The sequence below is a fragment of the Argentina silus genome (genome assembly GCF_951799395.1).
Source record: "Argentina silus genome assembly, chromosome: 7".
NCBI lineage: Eukaryota > Metazoa > Chordata > Actinopteri > Argentiniformes > Argentinidae > Argentina > Argentina silus.
This window is the reverse complement of record NC_139661.1, coordinates 4922314-4937313: the sequence shown is the minus strand read 5'-3', so window position 1 is coordinate 4937313 and position 15000 is coordinate 4922314. Positions and strand designations below refer to the sequence as shown.

General features: G+C 44.1%; 1 protein-coding gene across 1 annotated transcript in view; it reads right to left on the bottom strand.

The window, feature by feature from the left end:
* fras1 (Fraser extracellular matrix complex subunit 1) overlaps nucleotides 1-15000 on the bottom strand; it is a gene marked incomplete at its 5' end in the record, with an annotated part of 133067 nt that overhangs the window by 90598 nt on the left and 27469 nt on the right. Inside the window, 3 exon segments of the mRNA XM_083673255.1 lie at nucleotides 2019-2178; nucleotides 3166-3258; nucleotides 4447-4554. Coding sequence (XP_083529381.1) covers nucleotides 2019-2178; nucleotides 3166-3258; nucleotides 4447-4554 — 361 coding nt within the window.

The window sequence follows — 15000 nt, the reverse complement described above, 5'->3', positions numbered from 1 at the left end:
ACACACACACATACACACACACACACACACACACACACACACACACACACACACACACACACACACGACACACTCTCATATTCTTCACTGTTCTTACACAGTGTGTGTGTGTGTGTGTGTGTGTGTGTGTGTGTGTGTGTGTGTGTGTGTGTGTGTGTGTTGTGGGTGTGTGGGTGTGGGTGTGGGCGCGTGTGTGGGTAGAATGTAATGGGCCTGGGTTGCCACATGTTTCTATAAAGCCCAGCTAAGGCCCTCACTGTTATATTATTGATCAGGCAGCCTGGGCAGCCCAAGAGGGTTCTGAGGTCAGGAACAGGGGTCCTGAAGTGCAAGTAGCATGTTTGCAGTTTAATGTCTTGCTTGGCTAGCAGAGGAAAACTTCTAGTTCGCAAAGTCAACTACTGAGCTAACAGAAAAAGACAGTAGTGTGTTCTTTTAATGTACACCCATGAACACACTATTAGGAACAGCTGTGCACCTTCTCATGGTGGAGGTGGTGTAATGGTGTGGGGAATGTTTTCTTGCCACACTTTGGGCCTGTTAATACCAATCAATCATTGCTTGAATGCCACAGCCTATTTGAGTATTGTTGTTGACCATGTGCATCCCTTGATGGCCACAATTTACCCATCTTCTAATGGCTACTTCCAGCAGCATAATGCACCATGTCACAAAGCAAAAGTCGTCTCAAACTGGTTTCACGAACATGACAATGAGTTCAGTGTTCTTCAGTGGCCTTCCCAGTCACCGGATCTGAATCCAATAGAACACCTTTGGGATGTGGTAGAATGGGAGATTCACAGCTTGAAAGTGCACCTGAAAAATCTGCAGGAATTGCGTGATGCAATCATGTCATCATGGACCAGAATTTCAAAGGAATGTTTCCAACATCTTGTGGAATCAATGCCACGAAGAATTGAGGCTGTTTTGAGAGCAAAGGGAGGCCCTACCCAGCACTACTATAGTGTTCCTAATAAAGTGTTGAGTGAGTGTCATGTCATGTCATGTCAAGCTACATCCTGTCAGCATGAGGCAGGCAGTTCCATTGATTTTAAATGCAACCTCGAGTTATTTCGTCAAAGAGGAAATATCAGGTTTTGAAGCAGCAAGGGGAATTTCCAGTCCAAGCGCTAACTTGCAGCCTATCGTAACATGCAAGACCAAAACACATGCATAATACAACTGAAAGACATGAGCTAACCTGAGGCAACCTTCCCCATTAAATCCTCTGGCAACTAGCTCAAACAAACAGACTTGGAGCAAAGCCAATGTGTGCGAATGTATGTATGTCTGGGTGTGTGTGTGTGTGTGTGTGTGTGTGTGTGTGTGTGTGTGTGTGTGTGTGTGTGTGTGTGTGTGTGTGTGTGTGTGTGTGCGTGCGTGTGTGTGTGTGTGTGTGTGTGTATGCGTGTGTGTGTGTGTGTGTGTGTGTGCGTGTGTGTGTGTGTGTGTGTGTGTGTGTGTGGGTGTGTGTGTGTGTGTGTGTGTGCGTGTGTGTGTGTAGAAATGTGTCTTCACCCATTGGGGCTCTTTGATGCTGGAAACTTCATCATGTAACATATTTCATGTCTTGAAAAGAGCCACATAAAACATTGAGACAATGTCATTTACAGTGCTGCTTTAAAACCCATTTCTAAGGGGTTCAATAACTGCTTTTGGCTGACAGTTGAAAAACGTTCTTGAAGTATTAGTATTAATACTTCAAGAAGTATTAGTACTTCAAGAAGTATTAGTCACACACAAAAGGATTACAGAGACTCTTCAAAATAATCATTTACACTTCACAATTAAGGTGCCCTTTCTAAAGGGTTTATAAATGATGTAGAAATAGTTTATAAACTACTGATTATTTGTTTATTCTTTCATCTTCTTCATACTTAACCTTATGAAGATTTAACCATTAATTCTTATAACTGAAATTAAATCACCAAACTGTCCCCTGTGCACATTAAATTCCAGGGGTACTCTTCAGGCCCTGGGGAGTTTTTCAGCCAGGGTTGGTTGGCGCCGGTACCCACCTCCGTGTCGGGCACACTTGGGGCAGCACTCTCCGACGGGGATGAAGGGACTCTGGTCCCCGGCACAGCTGAGAGGAGGGCAGGGCCGCGGGCCGCAGGTCACTCTCCCCAGAGAACACACACACACAGAGCACTGGGGACCACTCCACTGACTGTCATGCTGTGGGAACCAGAGAGAGGAGGGGGATGGAGAGATTAACGGGGACGCAGTTGAGGGGCAAAGAGAGGGGGAAGGGGAGGGAGAAATGGCAGGAGAGAGAAAGAGAACGAGAAAGAGAAAGAGAGAGAGAGAGAAAGAGAGAAAGAGAGAGAGAGGGAGAGTGTGTGAGAGAGAGAGAGAGAGAGAGAGAGTGAGTGTGTGAGAGAGAGAGAGAGAGAGAGAGAGAGAGAGAGAGAAAGAGAGAGAGAGGGAGAGAGAGAGAGTGTGTGAGAGAGAGAGAGAGAGAGAGAGAGTGTGTGAGAGAGAGAGAGAGAGAGAGAGAGAGGGGGGAGAGAGAGTGTGTGAGAGAGAGAGCGTGGATACATGCCAAGATGAAAAGGAGCAGGAGGAGACATAGGGAGACAAAGTAAGAGGGGAGAGAGGAGGGAACAGAGCGGAAGAGATAGACAGAAAGAAGGAGAGAGAAAAAGGAGAGATTATATATTTAAATTCAGTGTTTTCCATGAGATGAACACATCTCCATCCTTCCACATAGCACATACTCCCAACAACCCCACTACTTTCTCACACTTAGTTCCACATCACCAATCGACCGAAAATGAAAAGCCTCGAGGAGCCCCCAACTCCCCCCCCCCCCCCCCCCCCCCCCTCTACATTGAATCCCCTCTGACACCACAACCCAGAAAAAAAAGCACTTGAGCAGGAAGGGACACCGATGGAATCCCAAACCGAGCCAAAGTGGCTTGTTCGCCAAGCAGAGGGAGAGGGTGTCTCAACCCAAGATGTCTGCCAAAACCAACCAACCAACCAACCAACCAACCAGCTCTCCGTTTCTGTGGGAGACCTACAGTACCAAAGCGGAGGCGAACAAGAAAGCAATTGTGCGTGAACGGAGGGAAGATAAGAGGGAGGAGGAGTGAAGGGGGGGGGGCGAAGGTGACGTTTTTTTCTCTCGTCCTTGACAGAGGCCTGTGTCACTTTACTCACCCCATAGACGGCCCCTTCATGCTGACAAGAGCCCTGGGACTGGGGCAAACATTCTGGACAGCACTGGTTGGGAGGGATTCTCAGACGCTCCCCCTGGGAAAACAGGCAGAATACAGTATTAGTCTCCTTCTTTAAGAGCGTGAATGGAGGGTGTATAGAGGAATAGTGAGTGAGGGAGTGGCCTACTGTAGCTGTGTCTCAACTGCCAGTCAACTTTCCCCACTACCTGGGGAAAGGGCCATTTGACATTTTAATGTATTATTTCTTTTTTTTTCTGTTACTTTTGTTATTAGCAACCAGTGAAAAATCGAAAGGGTGGGGAAGATAGGGAAATATATATTTCAATGAATTGCTGTAATTTCATACAGGATCCCCTCGAAAACAACATGATGATATCTCAAGCGATTTAATCCTGTCAACAGAATTTCAAATACATAAATAAATAATATTCAATAGGCCTATAGAGGGGGGGGACTAAAGCAATATCTTCTGTTTTATAGAAGGAAAAATAACAATATGGTAATGTATGTACACAGGAGAGAGCCGGTCTTGTAATTGCAATTCTTCTCAAATCTGGTTGAGTTTTATGTAAACCGTATCCGTCTTCTGTTTAATCGAAAACTATAAAAAAACAATGGAAATCCTTTCGCCAGTGAGAGAGAGAGAGAGAGAGAGAGAGGAGGAGGTCTTCTTAGAGCAGTACAAATGGAGAGGACTCATGGTTTGGTGAGCATGATGGCTGGTTTTTAATTAGCACTAGATTGCTGGCCAGTGGAGCAGAATGCATTGGACATTGATTGTTGCCTTAGACGAGAATGGATGGTATGTAAGCCTGACACCATAATGGTGTGAGGCTTACATCTATATAACGTACCCCTACTGTATGGAGAACAGGTGGGGGAATTGCAGGGGGAGGGAGAGGTAGAGGCGGGGGATGAGATTGGAGAAGATATTTAATGAGTTATGAATGTTGGTTCACTGAGGGATACATTTGCTGCAGTCATTCATTCATTCATCCATTCATTCATTCATTTATCCATTCATTCATTCATTCATTCATTCATTCATTCATTCATTCATCCTCTCACTGTTATTAAATCTCATCAACTCCAAATCGCCTCCCAGTTTTCTAATCATCCTTGGTTCATCGACAGTACAGCCACTTCTCTTGTCCCTTCTTTTTTTCACCACCCACATCCATCCCTCAATCATTCCATTTCAGTCAGTTTTACTATATTCCTTCTTTTCTGGAGATTGAAATGGTCTTGTTGAAGCTCTCACCTTCTGGGAGTCACACTTGGGGTTTTGGCAGTGGGAGGATTTGCAGATGGCTATGTCACTGTAGCACGTACACTCCTGGCACGACTCTGGTCTCCATGATGCGTTGTTCTGCAAAACAATAAGAATAATTCAAGTCAGTAACTTGAAGATCATTCCCACAGACACTGTCACAACAACATTATCTCTCATTTTCTACAGTGACTTCCTTCATATTCAGTGGCAACTGCATCAACAGCGAAGGTAAGCAATTCTTTTCTGATTTTCAATAAATTGATACTCACAGCATGTTTGGAACTATTCTAAGCGATTGTACAGATATTCAGAACATATCAAGTCATACACACACACACACACACACACACACACACACGCAGTCAGGTATATCTTTCATCGTAACATCATCACAGAAACTTATTCTGAGTTTTGAACTTTCTAACGCAAATTCAGAGTACAGACAGTACTTGAAGCTTGGAGAAGGAAACAAGAAGAAAGAAGTAAATAAATTATGTAGGACAGAATGGACAAATGTGAACATCTAAAAAAAGAATAACTGTTTGTGATGTTACTATGAAAGATATACCTGACACACAAACAGGTAATAGAAAGAGGCGAGTGTGTGGTGTGTGTGTGTGTGTGTATGTGCGTGTATGTTTGAGAGAGAGAGAGAGAGAGAGAAAGAGAGAGACAGAGAGAGTGAGTGTGAGTGTGAGTGTGTGTGTGTGTGTGTGTGTGTGTGAGAGAGAGAGAGAGAGAGAGAAAGAGACAAAGAGAGTGAGAGTGTGTGTGTGTGTGTGTGTGTGTGTGTGTGTGTGTGTGTGTGTGTGTGTGTGTGTGTGTGTGTGTGTGTGTGTGTGTGTGTGTGTGAGTGTGTGTGTGTGTGTGTGTGTGTGTGTGTGTACGTGTACGTGTACATGTCTGTGACCGCTTCACCTTCTAATCTCACCCAGGACCAACCAACAACCCAACTACCCAGACAGACAGACAGACACCCAGACTCCCCCTCTCCTCCTTCCGTTCTTACTACCAGACACTGTTCCGATTCTCGACATCTCCCCCGAGGTCAGACATGAGCGATCTAAACAGAGCGTATCATTACTCTGTCACTTAAACTAGAGGCCAAGGCTATCTCCCCCCCAGGACGAGACGGGACCAGCGTTAATCCTTACAAGGGCCAGTGAAGAGGTCCAGTCTCTGGCCTCCACTATATCACTCCACAAAGTACTAGTCTGTCGAAAGGCCTGCAGTGTTTCTCCTTACAGACCACATGTTAGACAGAGGGCAGAAGCGCTGAAGCAGTAAGACTGTCAACACCAGCATGTTGTATTTGACCGAATAGAAGAGAACATCTTTGAGAGAAAAAAAACAGAACCAGTTCAGGACCAAAATTATGGCAGGGGAAACATTACACCATAATGTGTTGAGTGTGGTAAGAATTAGATCATGGGAGAAAATGAATGATTAAAAAATGTCTATCTATTATTAACTATAGCCAACGGCATATCCGTTATTTTGTTTCAATTCATAACACCCACAGTACCTACAGAGTCCCATATGTCTAGCTTTAAGCCTGAGCTAAATCAATACTCATACCCATATACTGAAATATATCATTTTACAGTCCATAAATCGGATTTAGCCTCGCAATGAATCATACACCCTGGTAGGAATGTCTACGGACAGCCGTGTTATCGAGTGGCCATTTTGAGCAAGTGATGACAGTGGCATCTTGCAGAGTGGCACCTCCCGAAGTGGCACTCGACATAGACGTCTTAATGTAGAGAAGTCAATAACAAGACTCAGGTAACACCTGATCTAAGATCAGCACTTCCTACACCTGCCCTTACCTGTGCCATTATCAGCAAAACACAGCAAACCGATCCTGAATCAGCCCTTACAGTATAAGCACTACTGTACACTCTTAGAACAAAAGGTGCTACCTACAACCCTAAGGAGCTTGTGAACAACCCTTTTGGGTTCCATGTAGAACCCTTTTCAACAGAAGGTTCTGAAGAGAACCCAAAAGGGTTCTTCCAGGGTTCTTCCATAGGGACAGCCGAAGAACGTATCAGGATACGATCAGAAGTATCATATCAGGCTTCAAAAGAAGGTCTTCGAGAGAACGTCTGGAGTATGTGTCAGGAACATCATAGAGTCATGCAAATAACAGGCTCTGATCGATGAGGAAACTCTGTCTGCACAAATGCAGAATGCTCCCCAGGGGGGTTCATCATAGGAAGTGTAAGGTGGCGGGGATCCCTGTCCTCGCTATGTGCGTCTCTGGAATGTATCCCCCTCCGGGCTGATGAAACGATATGTGACATCCAATATCCAGGAGCAGATATTTAGAGATGTTTTTGAGATGAGCCATTTTTTTTCATTGCAGTTTACTTTCACAGTAAACACAGTGGATCTGTCAAAGCTATTGGGAAACACTCCCTCGGGAGTTCAGAGCCATTATGGAGGTGCAGCAGTTCTTTCCTGAACTTGCTGACTGATGTAGCCGATGTTTAAATTCCATCCCCAAATTCCTAAACAGTCAGAACACCTGTTAAATAGAGATTGTGCGGTAGATTCAATGTGCAGAAATCAAAGGGTACTGTAATATACTTGAACAATGTTCTAGGACACTTCACAATGTGACTATACCAGAGTTATACCAGAGTTATACCAGAGTTATACCAGAGTTGTCTGCATCGAAAGTAAGGTTTATTAAGGTAAAACACAGCACCTTTTTTTTTCCTGGAATAGTCACACTGTGATTCGTCCTAGAAAGTAAGAACATTTTTCAAGTTTTAGATGAGCATCTTTTCCCCCTTTTTTCAAGCTGGGTTCTAGCGTGTTGGGTATATGCCCTGTTCTATCGTAATATACTGCGGCTCACTGTACTGAATCGACACTCAAAGACAGAGATACTTGAAAGTATCCACCCCAAAAAAACTGGAGAAACGAGGTAGCCAAATGAATGCCATTTCAACAATGCAGTGAAGAGCCACCATTGCACAGTGCCAAGAGAGTTACATCCCATTTCATAATCCAGTGCCACTGCCAAAAAAAGAATCAAGCCTCAAATGTCAAAGTGTCAGTCTGTTTCTGTTTCTGTCGACCGGCACTCGTGGGTGGATAGATACACACTGTGTGTCTGTGGTAGAGCGCACAACCTCAACACGCAACAGACTCTCCACTCTATGTAACATATGGTGGGAGAATAGCACACAATGACATTTTAATTAGTGTGTTCAGCGAAGTGAGGGGAATAGCAGTCTTGCTGAACATGCCTGCTTGTGTGTTTAACTGTGTGATGGTGGTGATGTCTGAGAGTATGGGAGTGAATATGTGTATAGTGTATATGTGTATATGTGTGTGTGTGTGTGTGTGTGTGTGTGTGCGTGCTTGTTGATAGGGGTTGTCCCTTGGGGTTATGCAGCACTGAGAAAGAGACCCTGGGAATTGCTAAGATGACAGAGCACAGCTGTACTGCAAATAGAGAGAGGCTCCGTAGACTGCAACATCAAAGAGGGCTGCACTCCCTCTTCGTATGGGGGAAGCATAAGACACGAGTTTGAACCCATTATGACGATAAGATGTACAGAAACTTCTCTAGCCATAAAAAACTCAGTCAGTGTTATCGTAAGTAGTGCTACCGAACAGAGCTTCCCAAAAATAAAACATTCGAGAGAACAAATTGAGAAATTCTGACAGGCATTCAGGTGCACACTCAACATGCATTTGTGGTACTCTAGGAAGAACAGGCTGCCCTTCTTCAAGCTCTAATAGAACATGTCCTTACTGACAGCACCAAGCTGAAGTCAAATTCATCTGGAAGAGCAAAGTCAATTCTCAGCTCTCTAACACAACACACTCAATCCCTAAGTCCCTATACTCACTTTCAAAACACAACTACCTCTGACCCTCTCGAAAGAATCCACTTTGGGGATGAATTGCATTCAAATCTGTCAGGATATTCATTGCAGTCCTAAATATTTGAAGGCGTCACAGTAACGTCCTAATAAAGCGAACCATGACTTGGTGTGGTACTCAGTGAGAGGGGCATAGTCCACATGCCTTTGAGGGAAAACACAGCATGCATCCATGTTCAGTTCACGCAGGATGTTCACACATCCCCAGTTCCATTTTAGATATGTGCCCAGTGATTGGACCTCCTGACTTTATTGAGTGGAGAAGTTGTTGGGGTAAAATGTGTGTGTGTGTGTGTGTGTGTGTGTGTGTGTGTGTGTGTGTGTGTGTGTGTGTGTGTGTGTGTGTGTGTGTGTGTGTGTGTGTGTGTGTGTGTGTGTGAAGCCTATGTGCGGGTTCAAATGAGAGAGTACACACCAGAGTTGGGGTCAATTCCATTTCAATCCATGTCGTATACAACATCGAAATTTGTACTCAATTCAAAACCCCTCGTCCTCTTTACTCGCCAAATAGGTTGGAACTGGAATGTAACTGACCCCAAACCCCCCTGACATGGGACCCATATAGTAGACAGTGGCTAGCGGTAGCTCACTGGCAATCTCTTCTCCTCAATGGGAATGTCCCCTATAGGGAACAGCCTTGACTCCTCCGATTAAACGTCTAAGAAGCCCAGACCTTATTTCATCCCCCCAGAGAAGGTCATTCTGCTTCATCTCTGATTCAACACTTTAGCTGTGAAGCTAAAGAATAGTAAATGGTTGCTGTTCTCCTATTCCCATTACATGTATTCCCATGACAACGAATGTCGTCCAATGTTAATTTGGTACACTTACAAATGGGTTAATTTACTTTAAATTACACATTCTTCCAGGGGAGCTAAGAGCTGCCTACATTATTCCGAGTGGCAGATTCAATTAAAGTCTGGCTAAGGCTAAACGGGCTAGGGCCAAACATCAGCAGCCCCATTTTGCAGAGGGAAACACACTGGTGCTGTCAGTTGCACTACATGCACTCACCTTTTCCCTTAAAGACGGGGAAACTGCAGGAGGCAGCTTGCCAAGTTAGCAAAGCGTAATTGAGCCAAAATTGAGCTGGCCTTGTTGGGGGGTAGCCAGGAGTTGGGGCAGAAACTAAAAGCTATTACCCAGGCAAATTCAATCTGGGGGTGCAATAAATCATCAACTGGGCCAAACTGCACCGTATTGGAACAGTAGCTGACTATAACTTACTCTTGGACAGTTATACCCAAATTGTGGGTCTCGTACCCCAGGGGGTACATGAAAAATATTTCAAATCATGGCTCGCTGCCTCGAACGTCATCTAGCAAATATACAATAATTAATAATTAAGCCACTGTCCTTTTTTCATATAGCACATTTTTAGGGCACACTAGAGGCTTATGGTGCAGAGTGTGAGTGTGGTCCATGGTTCTTCTGGTCAGGGATGGAGGCCTAGTGCCGGAGGTCGCATTAGCTTTCAAAAGGTGCATTTTGTAAACGCAAACCCAACTCCAACAATCTACGCTTTGAGAGATTCCACCTGGTTCTAATTAAATATAATGTAATAATATACATCATATATAATATATCCCCTCAGAACTTCTGTCCCTAATATAATACTCCCTTGATTCAGGGAAACCGGGATCAGTAGCCTGTGCCAAAAGGCTCAAACTTACTTCGCGCTCCCGCAATAGCCTTGTTCAGGGACTTCGGAGACGTTAGGTGGGAAACGCATTTGGCAGTGGCACTAAGAAATTGAGCGCAACACCCCTGGTTCCGTTGGGGATACGCGGTGGAAGAGAAAAGTTCGCAAGGGGTATGTGGTTGCAAAACATTTCGGAACCACTGCTCTAGGAGATGCCTGCAGAGCTGACACTGCAAACCGGCTAAGCATACTGTGTCTTAGAATATATCAGATGGGAATGAATGCCTCTATTTCACAATTTCAATATTTCATATACTTTTATATGCTTTTTTGTATGTATAGATAATGAGAATCACTTAGTGTGTATAAAGCTTCATCTAACAGGAGCCGCTGGATGTTTTTGTCTCATCCTGGTTGTATAAATAGATTTAAGAGATTTGTGCAGCATGAAAACATCAGAGCAGTTTGCAAATAACCATCATAGCTACATATTGTCTTGATTTCATAAAAGGCTGATATTTCTAACAGAAAATGTGTTCAGTGCTCCAAGAATGACACAACAGTGGAATTTGACAATAGAATTATACTGAAATATTCAATTGTTCCCTCAGATGTTTAGCTAAATGTGTCCCATTATGATTCCAGCTTTCGACCCGTCTCCTTATCATATTTCCACCACAAGTGAGAGAAAGCGTTGGTTGGTCCTCTGAAAAGAGTGTGAGTGTTTCAAGAAGACAACAGCTGCATCCGTCCTGTTGGGTGAATAAATCCCAGCTTAAATGCATTCAAATGTATTCACTCGCTGCCATTTAATTGCTTTCTCCACAACTTCCTCCAATGCCATCCGAGCATGCTTATATGCTAATTTCTTGCAAGGCAAGCTGTGCAAACTAGGAAGTTATAGTCTACGCCGACTGAAGGACACCTAAAACTGTCACTCTGCCTCCCTCAAATAGTCACATTTAATTAAAGCTTCGGCAAACATTCAAAACCATAAAACCGTAACATAGATGACTTTGGCTTATTGGTGGCCTCATCAACAATTCAAGGGTCTTTCCAAGTTATCAATCATTCCTACATCCCCCCATTACAGGCAGTCATCTATTTAGTCGCACAGGACATCTATGTATAGAACAAGCTGTGCGTCTCTTCTCATTGTTATGGTAATGGTGGCACGTGTGCAGCTCTACATGTGTCTATGTTTCATTCAGCAGGTGTACAAACTTCCATCTCCGTTTTAAATGTGCATTCATTCAGCAGGCCTTCAGCCTCCTTTCCGAAGCATCCAACAGCTTGGTGACAACACATGACAAATCACTGAGCGAATGCCGTCCCCTTGGCCCATAAATCCGGCCCGCTGCCATAACTGATATGCCTCTCACAGCCAAATATCAACGACAGCTATCTAATGGATTCCTGACCAGCCAACAGATGGAGGAAGAATGAGAGCCTATCAGGGAGAAAGAGCAGCATTACAGCAGCACAGGGTCAAAGTAAGGGGGGGGTCGGGGGTAGGCCATGTGTAACTACTGTAGGACCACCACATCATTATGAAATTGTACATAAGTGTGTGCTACTTCTACACCTATCCTGCTATTAAATATATATGGACTTCTGAGATGGAATGTACATGGCTTGTGGGCAGAAAATAAATCTATGAGGACAGTACATTTGTCTTTGGTTAAACATTAAATCAACCAGTTATACATGTCTTTACTCGAAGGGCCCTAGAAAGAGGCACTGAGCTAAGAAAACCATTTCACTGGGGTTGGAAAGGCGAGGTCATATCAGTGTTCTGCCTGGATTATTATAGCTTCCTGTAACTGACCTCTTTTCCCATTTAACAGAGTCCAGAATAGAAAGTAACACACCTCACAGTCCACTCGTTAAAATTGCTGACTTCTCCAGCCACACAGCAGCCTAAAACTGTTGGACAGAATATTACATGTAAGGAGAGAGAGAGCGAGAGAGAGAGAGAGAGAGAGAGAGAGAGAGAGAGAGAGAGGGAGATTGAGAGAGCTAGAGAGAGAGAGAGAGAGAGAGAGAGAGAGAGGGAGATTGAGAGAGCTAGAGAGAGAGAGAGAGAGAGAGAGAGGGAGATTGAGAGAGCTAGAGAGAGCTAGAGAGCTAGAGAGAGAGCTAGAGAGAGCTAGAGAGCTAGAGAGAGAGAGAGAGAGAGAGAGCCCCCCCTGCACATCCCCAGATATACCCTCCATACTCCTGGAAGACACAGCAGTACCTGGGCTCCCACTGTTCCATACCACCCTGCCTCCCCCCTGCCCTGCCACAGTGAAACACAAAGACAAGATGTCATCCATCACCAGACCCCCTCCACAGCAGGAGCAGCAGAGCTACATTGCAGACCTCTCCCAGCCTGCAGTCACACTCCCTTGCCTGGCAACGTCAGAGCTAGGGGAGATCAGAGATATGATACACAGTCTGTGTACCAGATTGCTGTTCAATTGAGAACCACATCTATTTTGCATTACAATGAACATAGGAAAAATAAGTGACAGTGTACGAAGTGTTTGTGACTGTTTAAAATGTACATTCTAATTCTAGAATCTAATTCTAAGTCGACATACTCTGTCGTGTTCTTATTGTTGATGATTGTGTTGTTGATTCCTTTGTTGTCGTTGAATTTTGTTGTCCATGCTTTGGCATTATTTATAAACATATTCATGCCAATAAACACACACACGCACACACACGCGCACACGCACACAAACACACAAACACACAAACACACAAACACACGCACACACACCAGAAAAACACTGGCAGATGCCTTACCCACGCGCGTAATGCAAAAGGTGAATAATTGATGTGTGTAAATAAGTTTGTGAATAAAGCCTTTGAAGTAAACTTCAGTGTTTTCCCTTCTCTTCCATCCAGCCCCTACACTGAGTAGAGAGTAGTCTACTGCATTAAAGGGGAATATACTGTAGGGAGCTTGAGAACTTGGCAACACAGGGACTCTTCTTCTTCTCAATGTTATTCTGACCTTGCATCCATGTGCACATGGGTGCAGTTTTAAATTATACACCACATCTCCACTCAGTGGTAGAAGTCCTGTGAGGTGAAGAAGATATGGTAAACCACCTGTCTCTCTGTTACAATGTAACTAGTGTGTTAAAGAGGAACTGAAGCGAAAATCCATAATTTCCTGTTGAAAACGGTCTACAGTACCAGTCAAAAGTTTGGACACACCTTCTCATTCAATGGTTTTTCTTTATTTTTTTTATTATTTTCTACATTGTAGATTCATATTGAAGACATCAAAACTATGAAGGAACACATATGGAATGATGTAGTAAACAAAAAAGTGTTAAACAAACCAGTATATGTTTTATGATTCAAAGTAGCCACCTTTTGCTTTGATGACAGCTTTGCACACTCTTGGCAAGGTGTGTCCAAACTTTTGACTGGTACTGTATGTAGTAGTCAGATACATAACTTTGGACATAAACACAGTATTTTCTTGTTCAGTCTAAATCGAGTCAATCAGCCAGTGCAGTCTCTCTTTAACGCAAGACACATTTTTAATGACAGGCACTATCTAGGAGGAATGCAGAAAATGTCAGTTTTGTTAATGGTTAACGACCGAGGGTTTCAGCTTGATTTAAACAGAACTGATTTAACGCCTGGGTTTCTGAATAAGTTACTGAGACAAAACCTTTTCAAAGGTTAAGACTTTGCCTTGCAGTACATCGCCATGAGCCATAATTATCGAGCTCACCAACCTGATTATTCCTCTACGAGCAACCAATGAGAGCTGTGAATCTTGTAAAACATTGTATTTGAATCAGTGATTTGTTATCTGTGTCAGTGTCAGTCTACATTGTTTGTCAGAACCAATGAAAAAAAAACACACACATCCTCAATCAGAACCATGATACCCACTCATTTCACAAGTCCATAATATGCTAATATGCAACTAGCTTGTTGTGAGGACCCCTACTCCACGGCCAAGGAGGGGGGCTAAGATCCAACCATCTCAGTTAACCCTTTGCATAATCGATGAGTTAAGAAATCACTTTTTACGAGGCTCTGTTAGACTAGACAGATACAACCACCCATCCTGGTTCCATTCCACCCAGTACCCCCTAGTACAATCCACCCAGTGGCCCAGTGGGGATGAGGATGTATGGATTACCAGAGGGGGGCAGCTCTCTGACAGCTTTAGGGGTCCTGGGGGGGAACTTGACACAGGAAACGAGTGGTGTGACCGGGTGAGAAGTGCAGCAGGTGGACAGTCAAGGCCCAACTTGAAGGGTGTCAACAAATGGTCCAGTGTATAGGAGTGTGGGTCTGGGTTAGGAAGGCTGTCAGCATAGTGAAACATGCTGAGTGGAAAACTGAAAACAGATGGGTCTGGGAGATGGATGCACACACACACACACACACGCACACACACTCACACACACACAGACAAAGACACAGACAAAGACACAGACACACGCACACGCTCAAGCATGCACACAGACTCACACTCACACACATTTACACACACAGACACACACACACACACACACACACACACACACACACACACACACACACTATTCCTCTCTGATCGCCCTACTACCAAAAATACAACTTAAGCCCTCACCCATTCTCCAGGACACCAGGTTAAAAATGGGCTAAGGGGGCGTAAAGTGTCTGAGGGGGGGAGGGGGGTGAGATGAGAATCTTTACAGTGAAGCGTAAAGAGGATTAGCAACATATGCTTGGGATTAAGGAGGGGGATTTGAGGTGATCTATACATTGCACTTTCCATTCCATAAAATAACACTTACTAAGGAGAAGCCGGGGCGAGAGCTACTTTAACAGGTCAAGTCCCCAGCGACTGTCAACGTCAGACCAAACAGCTCCCTTGTTCCCAAGGGTCCTGTTAAACACTTAATGAGGAGAACTTGAGCACTGCTTATGTTTAATAAGCTAAATAGGCTTGGTGTGAGGGAGTTTAATCAAATGTTCCTCTGCTGTAATTGC